A 24,636-nucleotide genomic window follows, 5' to 3' on the forward strand; every position below is an offset into this window, starting at 1 on the left:
GTTCCTGCGTTGGGACAGGCGGGGGAAACTGAGGAAAACACTACCAGGGCCAGGAGTCTGCTTGTCTAGCTTCTAGGAGGCAGCAGAGGAGGAAGACGCAGAGAGATGCACAGAGCGCTGGAGCCAGATGTGGTGGTCACATGGCTCCTGAGAGCCACGAGGCCAACCAGCCATGCCCTGCAGCTGAGCTTGTCGTAAAGCCTCCTAGAAGTTCATCGCCCTGAAGCATTCCCTGATGCACCACAACTACGTGGAAAACTGATGTCCACAGAACCTGAACATGTCACAGTGACAGCAGCTGTGCAAGACGCCAGTGGATGGCGGTGGTCAAGTTCACCCAAGCCATCATGTGGCCATGCACGAGTTTCTTATGGCTGCCATAACAAATTACCACAATCTTGGGGACTTAAAACAATAGCTCTGCATTCTCTTTCAGTTTTGGAGGCCTGAGTCTGAAATCCAGGTGGCAGCGGGGCCACATGCCCTCTGAAGGGACTAGGGGAGCTTCCTTCCTGCCCCTTCCAGCTTCCAGTGGCTCCAGGTGTTCCTTGGCTTGTGGCCACGTCACTCCCATCTCTGCTCCTCTCTTCACGTGGTCTTCTGCTCTGGGTCTCTGTCTTCTCCTTTTCTGTCTCTTATAAAAATACTTGTCATTGGATTTAGGGCCCACCTGGGTAATCCGGGACAGTCTCATCTCAAGATCTTTGACTTAATTACATCTGCTAGGAGCGTTTTTTTTCCAAACAAGGTCACGTTCACAGGTTCTGAAGATTAGGATGTGGACCTATATTCCGGAGGCCACCATTCGACACACTACAGGACATGTTTACAGTCTCCTAGTAATGAAACACTTAGGCTCTGTCATCCGTCAGGGTGCTGCCCTGATTACAAAATAAGGTGGCTCATCATTCTGAACCAGGGGAAGAACAGTGTGAAAACACCCAGAAGGAAGATGATCGCTGACGTGCTTAAAGCAGATATGCAAACAGTTCTTCGTTCCTCCTTCCCTCCCACAGCCAAGGAAACAGGCAAAGCATGCTGTGTCCTGCTCTGCAAAGCTCTGTGGCCAGCTTTCACAAGGCTTTGAACTTCTGGTTCAATCTCCGGCTTCCTGGGAAGACCGGATATTTAACTTTTCACTCACCAGCACGTTGACAGTGCAGCTCATGCGATTTTCTTTGTTCTCATCATGCATGATGGTTCTGTAATCCAAAAGTCTTTCCATCAGGTGCACGACGAGCTTTACAAAAGTTTCTCCCGTTTTGGCGAGGTATTTGTGCTTCCTGCAGTGCTCTAAGAGACTGAAAAATAATTACACACACCTTGTTAATCACACTCAGCAAAAGAAACGTGACTGAGGTGCAATTTAAAATATTTTCCATTATTAACACTTTTTAATTATCTCTGGGCTACAAAGTTCATTGTCGTCTAATTACAGTCTCTCTGTCTCTATTCTGACATAAATCCCACTGTTAATCAACACTTACATTTTATCAAATAACACTTTGTACTGCTCATCGCCTCTACCTCCTTCCACTTCATGATCCAGCTTGGTGATGATCTCATTTTCAAACTATAATTAAACAGAGAAAGCGTAAGTAATCAGCATGGTGGATATTTCATTTCGTGACTTGAGCATCAAAAATACATAAATCGACGACAGATCATCATCGGAGAGTTGCCCTACACCTTTGAAGCCAGATTTCATTTAAGAGTTGTCCTTCCCGGGGCTTCCCTGGTGGCGCAGTGGTTGAGAATCTGCCTGCCAATGCAGGGGACACGGGTTCGAGCCCTGGTCCGGGAAGATCCCACATGCCATAGAGTGACTAGGCCCATGAGCCACAACTACTGAGCCTGCACGTCTGGAGCCTGTGCTCTGCAACAAGAGAGGCCGCGATAGTGAGAGGCCCACGCACCGCGATGAAGAGTGGCCCCCGCTTGCCGCAACTGGAGAAAGCCCTCGCACAGAAACGAAGACCCAACACAGCCAAAAATAAATAAATAAATAAATTTAAAGTCCAAATGAAAAAAAAAAAAGAGTAAATGCTGAAATAATGAATGATGAGGATTGAATTTAAAAAAAAAAAAAAAAAAAAAAAGAATTGTCCTTCCCAAACTCCTGGGGGTTTCTGATGAGCCCCTGTCACAGGGGGAATCTTTCATTTTCCTTCCCTGGTTAATGAAGCCTTGATGCATATTCTGATCACAGGAGCAAGAGCCAGAGAAAGACAGACAAGGAAACTATAGGGAAGAAAAATCAAGGAGCAACAAACATCCCAAAGTTCATCTTTACGAACAAGTAACAGTTAAAATAGCTCCTTGGTTCTTGGAAAAGAACAGATGCTGTGTCACTTGCCCACAGAGTTCTCTGCAATCTGAAAACAGGCAAAGGGCCACTTCCCTGCCATTCCTTGATGGATCCTAGTGAAATACCTCACTCTGGGTGAAAAACAGAATAAAAAACAAGAGGGGCAATGCCTTTCAGACAGACCAGCAGACACCTCAAAAAGGTCCATCCCAGGCCTTTCCTTGAATTCCCCAAAGCTTCTGATTGGATTTCCAGAATATCATGGTGGGAAAGGGTTCTCACAACTGATGGTTTCTCTGTCTCATGCTTTCAGGAAAACTCTAAATTCTGGAGAAGAGCGACTCTCTAAAATGTTTTCACAGAGGTCATGGACCCCATGGCCGATCAGGCTGGAAATAACTACCTCAATAACATCCTCGCTGCCCAGTCCCCCATCCCTGGCAGAATTCAGAGCCACCTCAGTACTGCGACTCTGGCCAGGTGAGTGCCCCTGTTGCAAGGGGGTCCTGCAGTTACTAATGGATGTGGGCCAGGTAGGAAGCAGGGGCTGAAAGAGCTTTAGCTCCCTAGAGATGGCGGCACCCACGCTGAACTGAAAGAAGATGGGCAAAGGAGGAATTGAAGGAAACAACAGCTGAATTCAGGGTTCACAAAGCAAGCAGACCATGGCATGTATGCAAGGGTCTCTGGGATCCCTTTTTTTTAAAACATTTTATTGATGTATAGTTGATTTACAATGTTGTGTTAATTTCTGCTGTACAGCAAAGTGATTCAGTTATACATATATATATATTCTTTTTCATATTCTTTTCCATGATGGTTTATCACAGGATATTGAATATATAGTTCCCTGTACTATACAGTAGGACCTTTTCGTTTATCCATTCTCTATATAATAGTTTGCATCTGCTAATCCCACACTCCCAATCTTTCCCTCCCCCACCCCTCTCAAGTCTGTTCTCTATGTCTGTGAGTCTGGTTCTGTTTCGTAGATACGTTCATTTGTGTCACAATTTAGATTCCACATATAAGTGATATTAGATGGTATTTGTCTTTCTGACTTATTTCACTTTGTATGATCATCTCTAGTGGGATCCCTGTGAAATATACGCTCAGATGTTGCTTCCCCAGGCAACTATTACTCGGATCCCATAAGAATTTAAGCTGCGCGAGAGAAAGAATTTTCTTCTCTCTTGGTCACTGCTGTATTCCCAACTCCTAGGACAGCACCTGACACGGATACTCTAATGGGATGAATGTGCTATGTGCACATAAATTATTGGATAGAGTTGGTGTTACACTGAAGCTGGGGAGGGCTGAATAGGGCCCCAAAGGAGTGGGCCAGTAGGTTGCTAAGACACAACCTGCTCTCTTGGCCACACAAGCCAAGTGGTGAACACATTCACCGAAGTGCTTGTAACAGGTCCATCAGGCACCGTCTACTGCACTGGGGACCCAGGGCACAGCTGCTGCAGTGTCACCTGGTTGTGGACCCTGGGAAGCAGAAGGCAAGGGGGCTGGTGAGACCCAAGGAGGGGGTCTCAGAGCGTGACCTTGATCGGGGCACGCTGCCTGAAGCCACAATTTCATCATGCTACAGATGAAACAAAGGCTTAAAACAGGACTGGAGAGAAGTACTGATTCTTGCTTGACATCAAGGACTCAGCAACATCACAAAAACTAGGACTTCAGTGAATCCCTGCAATTCTCTGCTCCGTTGCCTCCTCCCCCAAATAAACACCCTCTTCGATTCTGTTGGGCTTAAGAAGTTCAGGGATTTTAGGAACAGAGGAAAAAGCATAGTTCTATTGAAGAAGAAAGCATGAGTTGCTTTCTTTTTGTTCACCTGAGATCTCATGATAAGGACTTTTACTATATAATAACAACCTTTGGATACTAACCCGCTATTACTCTGTTCCTTACAGAAGAAAATTCTGCAAAAGGCGGTTCTTCTTGGAAACTAGCACAAGAGAGATGGCTTGCCACTAGACCAAAAGTTGGCAGCCCCATCTTCCGTGATGGGAATGCCAAATATTAAGTGGTGAGTGCTGATTCTTCAGAAGAAATAATCGAGAGACAAAATAAGACTAAATTTAATTAAAACACATGATTCAATTCCACACATGTTTAAGGAGCATACAACAAAGAAGGCTTAGAGAATGAAGAAAAACATACCTTATCCTAACATTGGCAAGCACACACTGGCATTTCAAATTGCTCATCTCTAGTTAATCAGAAGGTATTTGAATTCGGAGTCTACTTTCTGGAAATGGCATGTTTTCTCTGCTTCCACATAAACCTCACTGTCACAAACAAGGGCAATAAAGGAAGCTCCAGCTCCTTAAGTATGCTGCTTATCAAATTTTGACTGATGAATTTAATGTTTTCTAAAAAAGAGTGGATGAATGATAAGTAAATCAGAAGAACACAGCTGATTCTAATTTTACTAACCTCTAGTCTAAACTCTGTAATTTGCACAAACACCTGGCAACCCTACTCCGTTTATCAGCAAGGATTCAATTCCACAGATCTGCAGCCAGCCTCGAATTCTAGGGCCTTCGTTAATTTTTACAAAATATACTAGAATCAGTTTGCTCCTGTGCTGTGAACTGTTATCATAATCAGAATTAAATGATCCTGTCCAAATAAATTGGAGAAAGTAAGTCTGAGAGAGGAGAGCTGGTTTTATAAAAATTATGCTTATTACCTTACTTGTAAATGCATGCTGTCTGGTGATTTGCAAAAGGATTCTCTATGGTTAGGATAAAATCAGCAAGGGTTTACTGTGTTGTTCAAAAGGTAGCAGAGACTCACTCATGTGATAAGCAAAATCATTATCTTTTCCTCTCTTTTCTGAAACACTAATATGGCTTCGAAAAGATCCACAGGGTGTCCAACTTAAAATATTGAGCAGAGCATCGCTAAGCATCTGATACCAGCAGCCCTCTGAGAATATGAAACATAAGAGGCCACGTATATAGGGCTTTTCAGAAGGTTGCTATTAAGTTGAACACAGTGGAGGACGTCTGGGTGGTGGTGGGGGAGCCACGCTCTCAGGGGTCATGTATTAACATCATCGTTAATTCATTTAACTTAGAAAGAACCACTGCTTTCACCACTCATTGCCACTGTGAACCATAGGTTATTGGCTCCAATTTAGGAGATCATGGAGTGAAGGGTCTCAGCAGTGGATAATCCAAAAGCCAGTTCTCCTTGGTTTGGAATGCTTCATTTCTGTTGGGGCTTAGATTTACCATTCTTGCTATAATGCATTTATAAGTGTATAAAAACCAGGCTTGCATTCTCCAGGCATCCAGGGACACATTTACAGAAGAGATCTGGGGTTATGTCAGAGCAAGGGAGGACCAGGATGGAAAGGTTTGCACAAATAACTCACCACATGGGTAAAGCGCTTAGAGGTTACCAAGAGCTGGGAGAAAGCTGAGCTCTAGGACCGCGGTCAGCTTAGTGCATTAGCTAAAGGGTTTCTTTCGAAACCCTTTATTAATAACCCTAAATAATAACCTAAATAACCCTAAATTATTCGCAAATAATCCTGGGTGCAGGCATGCTTCTTTTTATTGCGCTTTGCATTACTGCATCTTTTACAAATTGAAGGTTTGTGCATTGAGCAAGTCTACTGGTGCCATTTTTCAAACAGCATTTGCTTACTTTGTGTCTCTATGTCATATTTAGGTAATTCTTGCAATATTTCAAACCCTCCAGCAGCCTTTATGGCTCGCTGAAGGCTCAGATGATGGTTAGCATTTTTCAGCAATAAAGTATTTTTTTACTTTTTAGCAATGAAGTATTTTAAATTAAGGTATTGCGTTTTTAGACATAATACTATTGCACACTTAAGAGACTACAGTATAGCATAAACAACTTTTATATGCACTGGGAAACCAAAAACTTCATGTGATTCGCTTTATTGAGATTTCCCTTTATCGCGGTGGTCTGGAAGCAAACCTACAATATCTCCTGGGTCTGCCTGTACGGGTGCACTTTGCCCTACTTTCTGTTTTTTAAGAAAAGCTTCTCACAAGGTTCTGGAGGTAGGACCATGGTTTTAGACCACCCCGTAGTGTTAGAGAGCTCGGGAAATTAGATTCTCTTTGGCTCTGCACCCCCCGTTGGAATTGTCCAATCCAACAGCACTGCAGAACCATGACCTTCTCTTCAGCATCACTGGGGGGCTGCGGGAGAGAAAGTCACTGAACTGTGTCTGTGTGGGTCACATGGCCAAGAGGGCACTGGCCTGGCACAGAGCGGCCTGCTTCTCTGACACCTTTGGGGCTCCGGGCTCACATGCTGACACCCGAAAAGTAAATGATCCCCCCAAATCTATCACTCAGCCTTTAATCCTTGTACTCAGACACACTAATATTTTGATGTATATTGCATTCCTCTTGCTTAACCACTCTGTAAACTTAATTACACACTTAATTAACCTCTGGCACTCCATATCCCACCTTCTAAAATCCCCACATCCTTCTACGTCTAACAAGCGGGCAGCTCAGTGACCTTGAAGCTTCTGTGAAATACTCATGAGCCCAGAGGCCCCAAGCCCCAGACCTGCAGCAGCCTGGCGGGGGAACTGGCTGCTACACCTGGCAACACCTCGGACAGGTGTAGCTGTGCCCCACTGCTATACAGCCCAGACCGAGGATAGATTTTAGGGCTGTATTCACTGACAGTGGACTCCACGAAAAAGTCTGTACAGTAAGTCCTGTTGGTTAAAGGAGATTATGGGAGTCTAGGCATCTCTTTGCTGGAGAGCTTTTCTAATAGGATTCAATGCCATCAGAACTCTCAGAGTCCAGGGTATTATTTTCCATGATCTCTTGGACCACTTTTGGGTCTGGGGTTCAGTGAAATAAAAGCCTAATTCTTGGGCCATATTTCCCCTCTAATCATCCAAAACGACAGAAGCAAGTATTATTTTTTAAGTGAAAGCAAAAACAAACCAATCAACAAAATCCTAATGAACTGAAGAATAAACAAGATAAGATATAGGGGTATATGTGTAGCTGATTCACTTTGTTATAAAGCAGAAACTAACACACCATTGTTAAAGCAATTATACTCCAATAAAGATGTTTAAAAAAAAAAAGAATATACAAGATAAAATCACCACCAAACTTATTCACATTCATATTACAGTTCAAAATATATTGGCTTTGCCACCAAGTGGCAGAAGCTGCCAGCATCCACTTGGGTTATTCAATTATTTGCTTAAGGTTACCAGCCTGGGTAGTAGGAAGAGATTATTCAAACAGGAACTTGGAAACACTGCAGACACAAAGATTACTCACATTCTAATATTTTTACAACTAAATAGGAATTTCTGGAAGTTGTGGAGCATTTTGCTGACCCTCACGAAGATGACAGAAAATAGCTCCATGATTGAAAATATTACTTTGCTGGGGAGCCTTTTCCATCCCATTCTTATGAATGGTCTAAGAGCCCAAATAGTCATTTGCTGCAATTCTCAGCTGTTAGTTCTATATTTTCCAAAGACATAACAAATGCATTTCTTTAAAAAGGTGCTACGAGAGAATTTAAAGGTATGCTTTTCTTCTGAAGCAAAATCCAGTGAGGCTAAGACTCAGGATGGTACTCATTTGGGGGCAGGGATCTCAGTGAGATGGGGGAAGCGTTAGTTAAGGCTCGTCTTGTGGTTACATGGCTCAGCTGGTCCACTGGATGATGTAAGAGGCCCTAAGACAAGGGTGCCCCCAAACCTCTCCGTGCTAGCTGGGCAGATCCTGAAATCTTCACACATAAGGTCTCTCCTTTGGAAAAAAACAAAACAACAAAACAAAAAAACCCCCAAGATTTCCCAAGGTCTTCAGTTTCAGGGTAATCACGCTACTCTGGGATCTCTGGGGTTGGGGTGGGGTAGGGTAGGGTGGGGACGGGGGACAGTGGCTGACAGTGAACACACCTGCAGGGATGACTTGAAGATCGGACGCATGCCAAGGAAAGTGAGAAGAGAACGTATCCACTGGGACTAATGCACTGGAGGGAAGCAAGCTCTGAGAGATACAGCAAGCTCTAAAAAAGCAAGGCTACGTCACATGTTCAAAACACTAAAGTTCTGTAAAGATGAAAAACTTTCATCTTCCCCTAACTCCATTAGGTTTGCACATCTGCTGTGAAGGTCGAGCCAGTTTAAGCCTTGTTCATATGACTAATAAGGCTGGATAATTGGACTCTACCCTAGGAGCTCCCTGGATGGAGGCGGGGAAGGCTGTGCCCTGCTGTTCTGTGCATGTGCAGCTACACATATTCACCAGCATCAGCGACAAGGAACAGAGGGCATGCCTTGTGCTTCAGGACAGCAGCCACTGGAGGATGAGAGTTGAACCGAGAACAGAAGGGAGTCAGAAAAGATACAGCAAGTCGAGAGACAAATGCTGTGGTCCAGGACAGCCCTGGGATAGGGGGTGAGGGAAGCAGACGGACACTGGGGATGAGACAGAGGAAGAACCCACAAGTCACTGCAACCCACCACGGAGGCCAAGAGAGCAAGCCAAGGCCAGGCCAGTGGGACTGGACACGTGAACCCGAATGACAAGGAGCCAGGCAGAAACGGGGATGATGGGGAAGCAGCAGAGCTGGGAAGGATGACATCACGTGGCATCCACGTGGCCTCCCGCGGGAGGCTGAGATAGGTCAATAGAAAAATTGAGATGTCTCAACGAAAAGGAAATTGATCATTTCGCAATTCACCAGAACACATTAATATGGCAGGGAGATTTTTTTTCACAAGTTTTCGTTTTTCTGCCTTGATTTTTACCTTCGAGGTGTTCTACCACCTGTCTGTGAGGGTACAAGCAGATGACAACACAATGAACAAATGGCCAAGGATTCTTCACCAAAAAACTCGAGCAGCTGTTTACACTTAGCCCGAATGTGGGTTCTTTTTTTGTGGACCTTTGTCTTCATGTTTGTGTTTTTATTTACACATGTCCAAGTGAGGCATGTTTTAGGCTAAGGAAGTTGTTGTGAGGTGGAATTAAATGGGTGTAACTACTTCATGGTACGACTTAAACCATTTGGTTTTCTGGAAAGATGTCTCATGATGTTGGGACAGATTCCGAAGCCACTACTGGGCACAGGGTGTTGAGAATGGAGGCAAAAATGCTGTGACTCTTGTCAACTTTGGGCCATTTACTGACAAACCTGAGAACTCTGTGAACTGGAGAAAATGAAGCACATGCACATAAGACGGTTATAAGACATTTTAAAACTATGGTGAAACAGGAGTGAGACAACGAATGGGAGGATGAGAACAATTCAGAAACCAAACTCTCAATTCCAACGGCCCTTATTTTGACCCAAAGACTCCTTGAAAGAATGACAACTGACATAATGTTTTAAAGGTTTTTGATCTTACATTCCCGGGCTAGTAACATTTATCTATATAAATACATTTTTCTCCTTTACCTGATTCTTTAATTTAATAGCATCTTTCCATAAGGTCCTTCTTTGAGGCTTGATTCATACAAAATTCAAAACATCTGATGCATTTGCAGCCTAGGGAAGAGCATTTTAAATTACAGTTCCTAGTTCTGGTGAGTTGGCAGTGAGACGGGGCCATGATTTCGTGCCGGTGGCAGTAGGGATGGGTCACATCTTATGGCAATAAGATCAATTGGCAGTAATGTCAAAAGTCACAAAAAATAATTTGAATCAGCAATTGCATTTTTGAGACTGTACAACAGGAAAACTTTCAAAACAAATTCAAGCTACATGCATGATTATGTTCACCGCATATTTATTCATAGTAGTGAGTACAACCTAAATGCCCCACTAAAGGGGACGGATCAGAAAGGATGAGGCCACTCATTCTATGAAAGGTTACACCATCCTTGAAATCATGGTAGCTATGCTGCAGTCGAGGATGTCCTTGATATATTGACAAACAAGAAGAACAACGTTCACAAAAAGGGGACAATGTTTACGATGTGACACCACACGTGTACAAAGGCTGACGGTGAATCCGAGAAACCAAACCAAACGAGTTGCTCTTTCAAAATAGTCTAATTTTACAAATAAATAAATGTAAGGAAATCTTCCTCACCCAAAAGGAAGAAAGAAAAGAAGGAAAGAAGGAAGGAAGGAAGGGTGGGCTTTATGGGTTTGATTTTATATCTTACAACAGCTCTTTCGAAAAGATTCTATTTCATACCAATTTTACAGCTCTGAGCTGGAGACATAAAGATGGTCAGTGATCTGCTCAAGACCCAGGTGGTTCCTGAGTGAGCAGGCCTTTAGGGTCTACCCAGACTTCAGTGTCTGAATGCCGTGCTTACTCACTGACAGGGCTTCTTTGGGCTTTGTATCTGTCTTTTGTTCTGGGAAATTGTAAAATTGCTCTTCGTGGCTACTAGCTTCATGCAATAATGACGAAGACTGACCAATTAAAGCCTATAAACTATTCAAAGTTTCTGAAACTGGAAAGTACAAAAGTGAGGAAGGAAAACCTCCTCTTTAAATATTAGATCTCACTAAAATCATGTTACCTTGATTGATGCAGTTTTGATTTCCATTCACTATAGGAATTTCTCTCTAAATTCCTCAAAAATTTATGTAAAATGCTTAGTACATTAACTCCCCTGAATCACTATAATATTTTAACAGAGGTCGTTTTCAATTTAGAGGACCCCCTATCTCTGGGTTTTTCTCGTGCCTCCTGCAAAGCATCATAACCAAACCATTAGTACACAAAGGAGAAGTCCATTGTATGTGCATGTGTGTGGGCTTGTGCGTACCCACCTAGGAATCCATTAACACCACACTTATCCAGGGAAGGAGATTTTGTTCCTGCTCACATATCAATTATTCAGATTTTGGCCTTCATGTTGATACAGGATGTTTCTAGCACTTCACATACACTTTCTTTATGGAATTTTCAGCAGTTCCATTGCACAGGTAGAAAGACCAAGGCACACACTTAAAATAAAGGCAAAGACTTTACACCTAGAAATAACGTAACTCAGTAAGAAGCAGCCAGTCTGACAGAATACAGTAACATCTGATCAAAAGCTCTAGTGCACATACAAAGGAGGGCCAGAGAGAGAGTTTTACCCAGTTTTAATGTGTCAGTAAATCCACTTAAAAGTAAGTAAAAGCTAAAAATGGAGAACGACATTCTCTAAAGACGAGAGTGATCCTCCCTAAGAATGACAGGCTTCTTCCACAAGGAGAGTCCAGGACTTTTCTCTCTTAAGCTGTAGGGAATTATGTTTTCCATATTCAGCATGTGTAACTGGAGAACCATCTATACGTCTCAAGGTACCCAGGCTTGTCCCCCTTTTCTCTACAAGCCACTTACTGCACACCCACGTCCTTACCATCTGGAAGCTTCGGGTGGAATGGAATTCACACTGCATCATGTCAAAGAAGATGGGGATGGTGGCTTTGCGAAGCTCTGTCTCAGGAATCAGTGTCATTTCTAATATTGGGCCGACCATTTCTGGAATGAACTTTATCTTGTGTTGACCTTGAATAAAGAAGTGCATTATTCAGAAATGTTTTTAAAAAAGGATTCTGAAATGAGCTTCAATGGACAGAAACAAAACTACACAGATCATTGTGATTTTGAATGCTAGGATCTTGGGAATATGTATCCATTTCTCACCTACAGGCAACAATTTTGAGTGTGTCCAGCCTTTAGTATAAGAAGTGAACTGTATTCCAAATAGTGTAAGTGAAGCTGTTAAAAAAAAAATCTACCCAATATAAGGCCTGCAGTCATGATTTGTCTGTTACTGACGATAAATGCCATTTCACAAACAGACAATTACATCACACACATCGGGGCGTGAGCAGCTTACGGGTACCCAGTTTTGGAAAGAGCAGGGCTGGGAGACGGGACCCTTGGCATCTCATTTTATGAACAATGAACAAGAGTTGATAAAGTGAAGGGGTTAGGGCAGGTGGTCTCTTGGGCCCTTTCTGTCTGCAACGTCACATGAAAAAGAGTTTACTATTTGGAACCTCTGTAAATAATGTCAAGGGATCTCTATAACATTCCGAGTGACTGATCAGAGAAATCAAAACCAGACCTCAGAATGTGAAGCTGTGAAAATGGAAAGGATTCTGCCTTTTTTGACTTACTATTTGATTGGATAATGCTTATTAAAATAGCTACTTTATTAATCTTATATCCCAACTATCTTGTCCAGATATGATTTTTAAAGCATAAGATTATAATATTCATTATAATTCACAAGGGCAATAGTATGTGCTTATAAACAACTTTTGAGAAAACTTTTCAGAAGTTGTTTTTAAGCACATACTTCTGCCCCTATGATTAATAATGAATATTATAAAATTAGCTAACACTTACTAAGTACGACTACATGACAAGCCTCACAGAAAGAGTCTCACTGAATTCTCAACATAATTTTGTGAGACGGCTACCGTTCCTCTCCTCTTTTTAAAAAACAGACCGGGGGCTTCCCTGGTGGCGCAGTGGTTGAGAATCCGCCTGCCAATGCAGGGGACACGGGTTCGAGCCCTGGTCTGGGAGGATCCCACATGCCGCGGAGCAACTGGGCCCGTGAGCCACAACTACTGAGCCTGTGCTCTGCAACAAGAGAGGCCGTGATAGTGAGAGGCCCACGCACCGCGATGAAGAGTGGCCCCCACTTGCCGCAACTAGAGAAAGCCCTCGCACAGAAACGAAGACCCAACACAGCCATAAATAAATAAATAAATAAAATTTAAAAACAGACCGTATTTTATTTTTGAATAGACTTTATTTTTTAGAGCCAAGGTGATCAGAAGGTACAGAGATTTCTCCTATACCCCTGCCCCCATTATGACATCCTCCCCCAGCGGGGGTGCCATTCTGAACCCTGTTTTACGGATGAGGAAACTGCGAATTTCCCCAAACCAGCGTGCTGTTCAGTGGAAATGGTGGAGCAGGATTGGAACCTGGGTCTGTGATTCTGAAGCATCAGCTGTGTCCCCCGTGCTCTGCCCGCTTGTCACAAGATCTTTCCAGGACACTAGGCCTCTCCACCTCTTGGTAATAGAAACGATGCTGGCTGTCCACAGCACTCCCTTACCTGTGTGCTGTCATAATAACCCAGATGCAGAGGACAGCGACCTGTCATTTTATCTAGCACTCCTGGGGTGTCACACTTCTAAACTGGGCGCCCCAGAAAGTAGAGACAGGATTCTTACAGGCTCCAAACCTTTTTATTTATTTTTTTCTTTTCTATTTCAATTATTTTGTTGGAAATCTGGGTATCACACCTTTTGAGGCCTCTGCCTTCGACTCAGACACTGCTAACGCAAAATCTCCACTTTTTTCATTTTTTCGTTTTTTGCTGCCATTTTGCCTCACCCCAGCAGTGGCCTCCACACCCTGCTACATCTGAATTCCTGAGGGCTGGGAGTGATGTGGGTGAACTTCCAGAGAACTTGAAGTGATAAAAGGCCACCAGAGGGAAGGAGCTGCTGAAAAACTCATTTCTGAAAAAAGGGGGCATTGACTTTATGTAAGATGATATGATTAAATTTAGAGGCAGGTCCCATCATGGAAGTGGTCTTTTATAATTCCTGCCTTCTTATCTTTAATTTCAGAAATCCTGATTTATTTTCATTTCACCCCATTACAATTTATATCTTTTTGTTTCCAACATATAATAGAAGAATGCACAAGAATTAAATGCTTGAATGAATTATTTGTGACATTTTGTTATTAACACTCGTAATTCATCCAGAGTTAATCAATGTTACTAATATTTTTACACAATCTGGAAATACAATGGATACACTAAATAATTTCATTTTCTTTATAACTCAGCTAATGCAGATTTCTGTAAAGAGAACCATAGCCATTAAACAAATTTGGCTATTATAAATAAAGACCCTTAACAAAATACATAATCCTCATAAGTGGTCTAAATTAAAGTATTCAGAAATTTGTATTGGGTGGACACGTACATAAAATGTAACCTTCAACAAGGAATCTGAATATAATTAAAATCTTATTAACCTTTACTAAATAATACTTTGACTAAGGCCCTAATATAACACGATTCTCATCGCTTCCCCAAGTGCTTAATGATTCTGAAAAGCATGTAAGTGATGCAAAGCATTCTCTTAAAAATGCTATTATATCCAGTCTCTCAGGTGACACGTTTCTTGTATTATGCCTAAAAAATGTCAAAGCCAATGTTTCAGAAAACAGATGCTGGTGACAAAGAGTTCTTCATCAACCACAACTGCAGTGTCACAGAGGGCTCTGTCACTGACAGCCTTTATTGTTCCAGGCCGGGAGGATCGTATAAGGGAGAAACAAGTGGTTGCGAATGCAGGGATTGGAAAAATATGTTCCAAAACCGAAGGTGTCCTCAGCTTTGATTATTACCCCTCCCATTAACACAGGACACGTTGGCTGGGGGCCAGCACTGAGCTTCAGCCACAGTGATATCCCCAGGGTTTAACCTCGGAGAACCAATGGTCCTCAAGGTGAGTAAGCGTTGGATGCAATTCTCCAGTATTCGTCTTTTTTCTTTCTTCCTTTTTTTTTTTTTGACATTTGCATTATGGATTTCCCCTGGAGCATCTCTTGTTCAAATTTAATGATGAACTCAGGTCTGGAATCAATGGAAATCAAGGTGACTCCTGAAATGTAGGCTTCAAGAAAAAGAGGATTTACTTTTTTTCTCCTTTTGAGACAAAGGAAGAACAAACTAATTATCGGATCACAATGGGAATCAACTCTGGTCACCTTGGCCAAACTCCTGGTTACCACTCCTCAATTCTTAAAAACCCACGGAGAGTCTTTCTTCTAGTGACAAAACACAGAGCTTCTTCCCTGGGAACCAGACCGCGCTGTCTCAGAGAAGCCGGCTTCTCCCCCATCAGCCGGCCTCCCCCTGGGTGCCTGGATGATCTCTTGACAATCATGAGTGTTCAGAAATCCGGGACCTTAAACATCGTCTAATCCCAGGAAAATCTTCGTATACACTAGACAGAGCAAAAATTTCCATCACCCAGTCCAACGGATTAGGCCCCATTGTATGTGGGTTTTAATGAAAAGCACGCAATTTTTTCCAAGTCTCCAAAAATACCCATGAAGGGAATCCCTGCATGACAAATGTCCCAGACCGAGCCTGGCAGATAAAGATCTTGCTGCTAGCACATTTGTTCTGGACGGATTGGAGAGACTGCGGGCTCCGGGCTCCGGGGTGCTGTATGTAACAAACAAAATGTAAATCGAGGTGAGGAAGGCGAGAGAGAGATCAGGTGCTCTGCAGGCTGCCGCACAGAGTGTGCTTTGATAAATAACCGAAGAGTTGAGTAAATAAGCACATCCGCTTTCCCTGCCCCCCGCCTTTTTTGGGAGAGAGTCTGCCTTTGATTTCTCCTTTGACACTCAAAATATGACAGGTTTGGGAGGAAAAAAAAAAAACAACCCCATGCTGCTCTGTCCCATGGGGCAGCACTGTTTCTGCACTTGCATTAAACTGAGCAACAAAGACCCTGGATCCTTGCTCTAATGCTGTGCAAGGAGGTGGGTTCTGGGCCGCTCACACCACACGTGTGACTGGAGAGACTCGAGAAGGAAACGGTCTCACGGCACATTCGGCTCAGGGCCCGATCCAGTGACAGGTGACTGATTGTAAGAGGATAAATATATCTGACGTCTATTTTTATTTTCTTGGTGGAGCTGGCTAGATCAGACTGCCAATATGATCTCAAACCTGAGCCCATTTGAAAAAAAATTTTTTTTTTTTGTTCAAAAGTTGTGTAGAAAATAGGTTGTGTACATCTTAGGAAACGGAGATGTGCTCTCCTCAATTTCTAGAGTGGCATCCTCAGCAACGACCCTGGCGGGCAGGATCCAACACCTGAGATTCAGAGAAGCAAAGAAAGGGCCAGGTGGCTGGAGGTGACCCCACGGGGCTAGCCTTAGCCATTTTGAGGGGAAGCTGGGCCAGATCTTGGGAGCAGCCGACATGTTTATTTATTTTTTTTTAACTTTCAAACATAATTTAATTATTTTATAAGCAAGGGACCCAATCACGTGGGTTAATGATTATTTCTTGCTGTTACCAAATCCCTGCCCTTCACTGACCACAGTCACAGTTTACACTTGACCTCCTGGCCGTTTCTCATGCCAGAGTCAAAGGTCCTGGTAGAAAGCTGCCAAACGCAGAACTGATGCATTCATCGCTGTATTCCAATCAGCAATGGACAGGGAAGAGATGGGACATTTGCTCTCTTAACTGTATCCTTTATGTTGCAAATCAAAAGTCTCTGTCACTTGACTCAGCCTATTTAGAACGTAATGACATAATGTCGAGAGAACCGACCATTCTGACCACTGGAGGCTTCACGAGGGCCCAGAGGTGGCTTCACAGAGAAGCTCATGGTTCCCTGGGCCCATCTCACTGTCCTCCATTGAAATCAGAGCAAATGAGGAGTCAGTTTCAAACTGTGCTCGATCTTAGGGATTCCAGAGATGACCTTGAAAATACTTTGAAGAAAAAAGAAAAGAAAACCCAAGTGTCAGGAACGCCCATGTGTCAGGCCAGCCTGGGCTTGAGCTGGCTTTTGGAGGCTCCCTCTGAGCCAGGAAGTGGCCCTTCAGTTGAAAGTCAGAGAGGAGGGGAGGGTCCCGGGTGAGCTGAGCTGAGACAGCAGCTACTAATCAAACAAGAAGGATGCCTTTTAGGGCGTTAAAAACCAGTCTGAATATCTACCAGGGTGGCTGTGTCTACTTATCCTAAATGAGGAGAAAAATATGACCAAGGCATTTCGGAATGAAGCATTTGAAAACACACCTAAAACGGTCCTTTCAGGGGAAACAGACTAGCTCACAGTTCGTACTTTAGAGGTGACGCTGAACAATTCAGAAGGTGTTGTCACTCTCTCTGGAAGGGCCGGGGTGAAAGATGACCTCAGAGGGCCCGCATGCAGAGGTACATCAGGTCCCCGCTGAAAAGCCTGGCCACAGTGGGTGCAGCCCATCACCCACTGGACTCTGGCACCTAGAAGAGCCCTGGGCTCCCACTTGTCCAGCCGAGAACGACTCCCTCCACGCCATCTCTCTGAACTTTCCTGCCCGCCCTCACCTGCCCCTCCCTCGGAATTGGGGCTACAGACAGAACCTTCCTGGCAGGAGTCCCACAGTGTCTGACCTGCCAGGAAACATGACAAATGAACCTGTCAGAGCAGGATCAATTAAAATGAATCATGAACGGTTCTAGGAGCCTTAGCATTTCACTACCGAGATCACCATATATATAAAAAAAGCATTATTGAGCTTCAGCGTTAGAAGGAAAACTTCCGTCCAGCCTCTGCATCTTACAGCCTAGAAAGCTGAGTGGGGGAAGCCCAGACCGACTGAGTCACGCAGCCAGGCAGGGACAAGGCAGGATGGAAACTCAAGTGGAACTCATCAAGTCTCTTCCCTCGGAGCCCAGGGTTCCCGCTCTCTCCCCAGGGACGGCAGGAAGACCAAGGACGGGACGGTGCCTGGAAGGTTCTGTGTTGGAGATGCAGCCAAGCGCTTTGACACCGAGAGCCAGTACTTTGATTCTGGACGTTTAAGCTGCTGCAGCAAAGTCCCAGCGGAGAGTTTCCTTAAGGGGTCCCCCGTTGACTCCAGGACTGATACCCACATGGCAGATGGGGAGCGGATTCTCCTCCGACTTGAGAGCACAGGCAGAGAAGCCATCCCCACCAGCTCCTTCTCTCCACCTGGGAGCTCTCGCACTGGATTTTTATTCTTGAGAACCCAGCAGGCGCCTCATGTTAAACCAAACTTCTTAATTTCCATGTTCTTAGTACTATCCACAGAGTATCGATTTCCCCCCCAAAGAGTTGTACATTTATTTTTCTGGATGAAAAGCCATTTGAAAAACACTCCATCCTTCATATAAACGGAAAGACAAAGAGTATTTGGAAATTCTCCTAACGTTCCCTAGAGATGCGACAGAGCCTTCCTTCACACACTTCTGCTCACCTCCGGGCACTCAAGAAGGATCAGGAGTCAAAGGCCTCTGAGGAAACCTGGCTTCAGTTGAAAAGAAGCCGCTGTGAACGTGCTGACCGCTAAGCCAAGTAGCAGGGCTGGTCCTCAGAACTCTGGCCCCGTCTGCTCAAAGGGCCATCAGGAGGGCGGTGGAGTCCCATGCCACGCCTTCATCGAAAACCGTGTTTAGTTTTGTCACCTCGTTTCGTTCTGCCCAAGGAATGTAGATACATCAGGGCATCTCTCCAGCCACGAAGAAAGCTATTCCAGAAGCACGTAGGTTGGGATAGAGCTAAGGCACCCCAGCCCTGGTGGAACAAATGAAACCCGGATGCAGTGGGGTGACTAGAGAGCAAAGTGGGCAGTGGCCTGCCTCCTTCTAGAGAAGAAAAGTCACTGGGGGATGGGGAGAGTGGAAGCCCTCCCCACAACCAGCCAAGGTAGGATTCGTGTGCCAATCTGAGAGAAGGAAGAAGAGCCTGGGCAACTCAGAGGCAGGAGCTTGCACAGGACCGGGAGTGGTGCTGAAGAAAGATGCCCGGGGCACCTCAGCACAAAACCAGCTGAGGACAGGTGCCAGGAAGAGCTTCATCTCAACTAGGAGAGGCCAGGTTCACAGAGGACACATAAAGGTGGTGAGGAGACACCAAATGATAATCAGTTGTTTATTCCTTTATAAGGAACATACCCAACAGAATGACATGTCACAGCGGCTAACATTTTAATAGAGGATTCCTTGTCATAGTAATTAATTCACTTATTAATAAAATCGAATTAATTGTATTAATTTATCATTTTTACTTTTTTCTTGCTTATTGTAAGAATACACTTAAGATGAGATCTACCTTCTTACATCTTTACATGTACAATACAGGATCATTAACTTGAGGCATCACCTGAATAGCAGATCTCTAAAACGTATGCATCTTGCAAAACTTCAACGTTTCACCCTTTGACCAACACCTCCCCACTGCTCCCTCGGCACACCCCTGCCCCTGGCAACCACCATTCTGCTCTCTGCTCTAATGAGTTTGACTCCTTCAGAGATCTCATGTATGAGGATTCATGCAGTAATTGCCCATCTGTGACTGGCTTACTTCACATCCAACAGTGGTCTTCAGGGTCTTCCTTTTTTTTCATATGATGGGATTTCTTTTATTTTAAGGCTGAATAATATTTCACTGTACATATATACACCACATTTTCTTTACCCAGTCATCTGTCGATGGGCATTTAGGTTGTTTCCATATCTCTGTCATTGTGAATAATGCTGCAGTGAACATGGGAGTGCAGATATCCAGATTCTGATTTTAATTCGTTAGAATATATAACCTGGAGTGAGAATGCTGGATCATAGGGTAGTTCTATTTTTATTTTATTGAGGGACCTCCATACGCATCATTTTACATTCCCACCAGCTGTGTACATGAGTTCAAATTTCTCTACATCCTTGCAAACACATGATTATCTTTTATTTATTTTCTTCATAACAGCCATCCTAACAGGCAATAGCTCACTGTGGTTTTTGATTTGCATTTCCCTGATGATTAGTGATGTTAAACAACTTTTCATGTACTTACTGGCCATTTGTCTGTCGTCTTTGAAGAAATGTCTATTCAAGTCCTTTGACCATTTTTTAATTGGTTTATTTGTTTTTTTGCTATAGAATTGTAGGAGTTCCTTATATATACTGGATATTAATCCCTCATCAGTCATGGGGTTTGCAAATATATTCTCCCATTACTTTTCATTTTACTGTTTCCTTCCTTTGTTGTGCAAAAGCTTTTTAGTTTGATGTAGTCTACTTGTCTTTTTGGTGCCATTTCCAAATCATTGCCCAGGCCAAGGTCAAAAAGCTTTTCTCCTATGGTTTCTTCTAGGAATTTTATGGTTTCAGGTTTTATGTTTAAGTCTCTAGTGTGTTATGAGCTGCTTTTTGTGTATGGCTTAAGAGTCCAATTTCATTCTTTTGCAGGTGGATATCCAGTATTAACAACACTATTTGTTGTTCACAAACCACTTGTTAAAGGTACTTTCCTTTCTTCATTGTGTATTCTTGGTTTCCTGTCGAAGATCAGTTGACTGCATATGTGTGGGCTTATTTCTGAGCTCTCTCTTCTGTTTCATTGGTCTATATGTCTGTCTTTATGCCAGTACCACACTGTTTGATTTCTATAGCTTTGTAATTTATTTTGAAACCAGGAGGTATGATGCCTCCACCTTTGTTGTTCTTTCTCAGGATTGCTTTGGATATTCAGGGTCTTTTGTGGTTCCACATGATTTTTAGAATTGATTTTTCAATGTCTGTAAAAAATTCCATTGGAATTTTGATAGCGATAACAATATCAAGTCTTCCAATCCATGAACATGAGATGTCTTTACATTTATTTGTGTCTCTTTAAATTTCTTTCATCAATGTTTTGTAATTTTCAGTGTACAAGTCTTTCACCTCCTTGGTTAAGTTTATTCCTAAATATTTTATTCATTTTTATGCTATTGAAAATGGGATTGTTTTCTTAATTTGTTTTACAGGTAGTGTGTATAGCAATGCAACTTTGTTTTTCTATGTTGATTTTGTATCCTGCAACTTTTCTGAATTTGTTTGTTAGTTTTAACACATTTTGGAGGAGTCTTTAGGGTTCCCTACATATAAGATCATGTCATCTGCAAAGAGAGGTAATTTTACTTCTTCCTTTCTGATCTGGATGCCTTTTATTGCTTTTTCTTACTTAATTGGTCTGTCCAGGACTTCCAGTACTACGTTGAATAGGAGGGGTGAGAGTGAGCATCCTGTCTTGTTTCCAATCTTAGAGAAAAACTATCAGTTTTTTACCACTAGGTATGATATTAGTTGACAATATATGCCCTTAACTATGTTAAGTTACATTCCTTCTATACCTAGTTTGTTGAGTTTTTATCATGAAAGGGTTTTGAATTTTGTCCAATGATTTTTCTGTATCTATTGAGATAATCTTGTTATCCTTCATTCAATTAATGTAGTCTATCACTTTTATTAATTTGCATATGTTGAATCACCTTTGCATCCCAGAGATAAATCCCACTTGTTCCTGGCATATGACCCTTTTAATGGGCTGTTGAATTCAGTTTGCGAGTATTTGGTTGAGGATTTTTGCATCTGTGTTCATCAGAGATGGTGGCCTATAGATTTCTTTCTTTCTTTTTTTTTTTTTTGTAGTGTGTTTGACTTTGGCATCATGGTAATGCTCATGTCATTAAATGAGTTTAGAAGTGTTGCCTGCTCTTCAGTGTTTCAGGAAAGTGAAAAGGATTGGCATTAATTCTTCTTTAAATGTTGGGTAGTATTCACCAGTGCAGGCATCTTGTCCTGGACTTTTGTTTGTTGTAAGATGATTCAATCTCTTTACTCATTATTGGTCTGTTCAGACTTTCTATTTATTCATAATTCAGTTTCAGTAGGTTGTATGTTTCTAGGAATGTATCCATTTCTTCTAGGTTGCTGGCACATAAGTGTTCACAGTAGTCTCTTATGATCTTTTTTATTTCTACAGCATCAGTTGTAATGTTTCCTCTTTCATTTATGATTTTATTTTTTGGAGTCTCCTCTCCTTTTTTCTTAGTAATCGAGCTAAAGGTTTGTCAATTTTGTTTATCTTTTCAAAAACCCAACTCTTAATTTTATTGAAGTTTTCTATCCTCTATTTTGTTTATTTCTGCTCTAATCCTTATTATTTCCTTCCTTTTGCCGACTTTAGGCTTAGGCCTAGTTTTTTTTTTGGTTGTTGTTGTTCCTCGAGGTGTAAAGCTGGGTTGTTTATTTGAGATCTTTCTTCACCAGTAAGCCAACACTATAGATCAATGCACCTAACAGACATATACAAAACATTTCCCCTAACGGCAGCAGAATACACATTTCTCTCAAGTGCACAAGGAACATTCTCCAGGATATGTCACACGTTAGGTCACAAAACAATTGTTAAAAAATTTAAGAATACTGTAATCATACCAAGTATCCTTTCCTACCATGATAGAATAAAGCTAGAAATGAGTAACAGAAGGAAAATTGGAAAATGCACAAATACTTGAAAGTTTAAAACTGCACTCCTGAACAACCAATGGGTCAAAGAAGAAATCAAAGAGGAAATCAAAAATTATCTCGAGACAAATGAAAGATGAAAACACAACATACCAACACTTTGCGATGCAGCAAAAGCCATACTAAGAGGGAAGTTTATAGCGATAAATGCCTATGTTAATTTCTTATCTTAAACACACATATCCCTTATTGTTTTGATTGCACAAGTACTCATCCTACCACCACCTGGTGGCAGTATACCTAAATACAGGGTCCAGTTTTGAGTTGGCGAATAAACCCTTTGGAAGGTAGATTATGTGAAACTGAATACAGTAAGTGATGGAATATATAACAGTAGGATGAGCTACATGCTTTGATTCATGAGAGAGAATGGTAATGTTGCCCAGGAGCAAGAGTTCCAAGGCAGAGCTGTGCTCACCCGACACAAGAGGGCGCTCTATTGACTTTTCTGTTTTCTCCACCAATCAGATTTTCTTCCCTTTACTTTGGTCTCCCATCTCTTATTCACTGAAAGCACTTACTGCAAAGGTAGCATTTGCTCTCGGAAGAACAGAAGCTGTTCAGATTTTTAAGATGCCCCAAAGCTGACAAACAGGACCAACGGCATCGCCCACGACCGAGTCACGATATTCACCCTGATGCCCTGAAGTCCCGGTTACTCACCAAGGTTGTACCACATGTCCCTGATTTCGAAGCCAATCTGTCTCCTCATATCTCCGTACCTGAAAACCAGGGACAGGAAAAACGCTGAGTCACTCTATGGAGCATTTGAAAATCAGACTTGGATTATTTTTAAGTGCAATGAAACTCTCCCATCCCTGAGACAAATAAAGAGAGTGTCAAGGCATCAACTTCTTTTGCCACCAAAAGGAACCGAAGGAGGAGGAATCCAGCTAGGGAATCTCATTTTCCCATCACCACAGATTACATAATATCCTCCCCTCTGTGGAAACACTGGGGAGGTGGTGGAGAGAAATGAAAGTATTTTCCTTTCTTCAGTCTCTAATGGCAGGAGAAAGAGAACCCGGCTCCTTGGCTTGAGGGGGAGTTTGTTTTCCACGCATGTTATAAGCATCCAGGCACCAGACACCAAATGACATCCTACAGCCCGGCACACAATAAGCGGTTCTCACATGTTAAATTAAGCCCTGGAGTCTTAGACAATCAGAGCAGGGAAGGCCTCTTCCATACAGCTCCCAGCTCCTGGCTCTTTCTTTATCATTTTCAATGTAAGGAAGGGCTTAACACCAAAAGATGTCAACAAACATTTCCCCGTTTTTATGTACCAGCAAAAATAAATGCTAATTTTCTTCCCAGTGGGTCAGCAGAGGGGGTGTGTGTTTCATGAGTAAACAGAATTTGATGCTTCAGAAGATAAACCTTTATTAGTTTGTGAGCAATTTAACATTTTCCTTTATTGCCTAAGGAAAAGGCTGATTATATTACAAATAATAATTTGCAAAATTATCCTACAGTGTTACAGTTTAGCAGCTGTGTCGTGGCACCTGCTCTGTGCTTCCTTATGTCAGCTGATGTGGGAAGAAAAGCTCTGATTACAGATGACCGACTTGTACCTCCACAGGTAGAGATCCCGGCTGGTAAATCAACAGCCCCAGCTGGCTGCTGCCCTTTATCAAAGTCTCGGGTACCCTAAGCACCTGTCTGTCACTTACAGCAGGAAAGGACAGCAGACCCTGCGAGAATCTCAACCAGGAAAGACGAACGCACCCAGCAGCTCCTCTTTTGGAGAATTCAACCTGGGGAGCATCACAGCTGGACAGGTGCCAAGGCATTCACTGTACACGTGGAGAAACCAAAGTGAGAGGGCAGCGTCATACCCCTTCCTCCGAGGACAAGCTGGTCCTCTGAGGTGAAGGTATTACCTTGCAGAGCAGCCCGACACCAGGGGAGCACTGCTGCAGGGAAATTCGGTGAGAGAGAGGGGATCTCTGCCCAGGAATGCTCCCAGCACCAAGTCCCAGGGAGCAGGGACCGGGTCACCCTTCTGCGCCTAGCTGGCACCCAGAAGTGCCCCAGGGGCACAAGATCTGAGCACCATTGAGGCGTGCACCTTTTGAGGCTTGCAGAGCCGTTTTCCAGTCCCCATTTTGCTCCTGCAGGAATGACAGAGGGGTCCCAGCACCCAGGCCTGGAGAGGATGCAGGTGGCTGCATGATGACTCACTGGGAAGACCATTCTCTGGGCTTTTACCAGGAGAAGAGGACCAGGGAGAGGAAAACCACG

The 24,636-nt window shown here is 43.1% G+C and overlaps 1 protein-coding gene across 3 annotated transcripts in view; it reads right to left on the reverse strand.

Annotated features, from left to right (window-relative positions):
- The window catches only part of DOCK1 (dedicator of cytokinesis 1), a 534,315-nt gene that overhangs the window by 75,641 nt on the left and 434,038 nt on the right, over positions 1-24,636 (reverse strand). For all 3 annotated transcript variants that reach the window (XM_082423165.1, XM_082423166.1, XM_082423167.1), the window contains exons 32-35: positions 23,056-23,114; positions 11,671-11,819; positions 1,488-1,573; positions 1,145-1,301 (exon numbers count right to left, since the gene is read on the reverse strand). In XM_082423165.1, the coding sequence (XP_082279291.1) occupies positions 1,145-1,301; positions 1,488-1,573; positions 11,671-11,819; positions 23,056-23,114 (451 nt within the window). The remainder of the gene's footprint in view (positions 1-1,144; positions 1,302-1,487; positions 1,574-11,670; positions 11,820-23,055; positions 23,115-24,636) is intronic.

Source organism: Balaenoptera physalus (assembly GCF_965194825.1).
Source record: "Balaenoptera physalus genome assembly, chromosome: 14".
Lineage (NCBI taxonomy): Eukaryota > Metazoa > Chordata > Mammalia > Artiodactyla > Balaenopteridae > Balaenoptera > Balaenoptera physalus.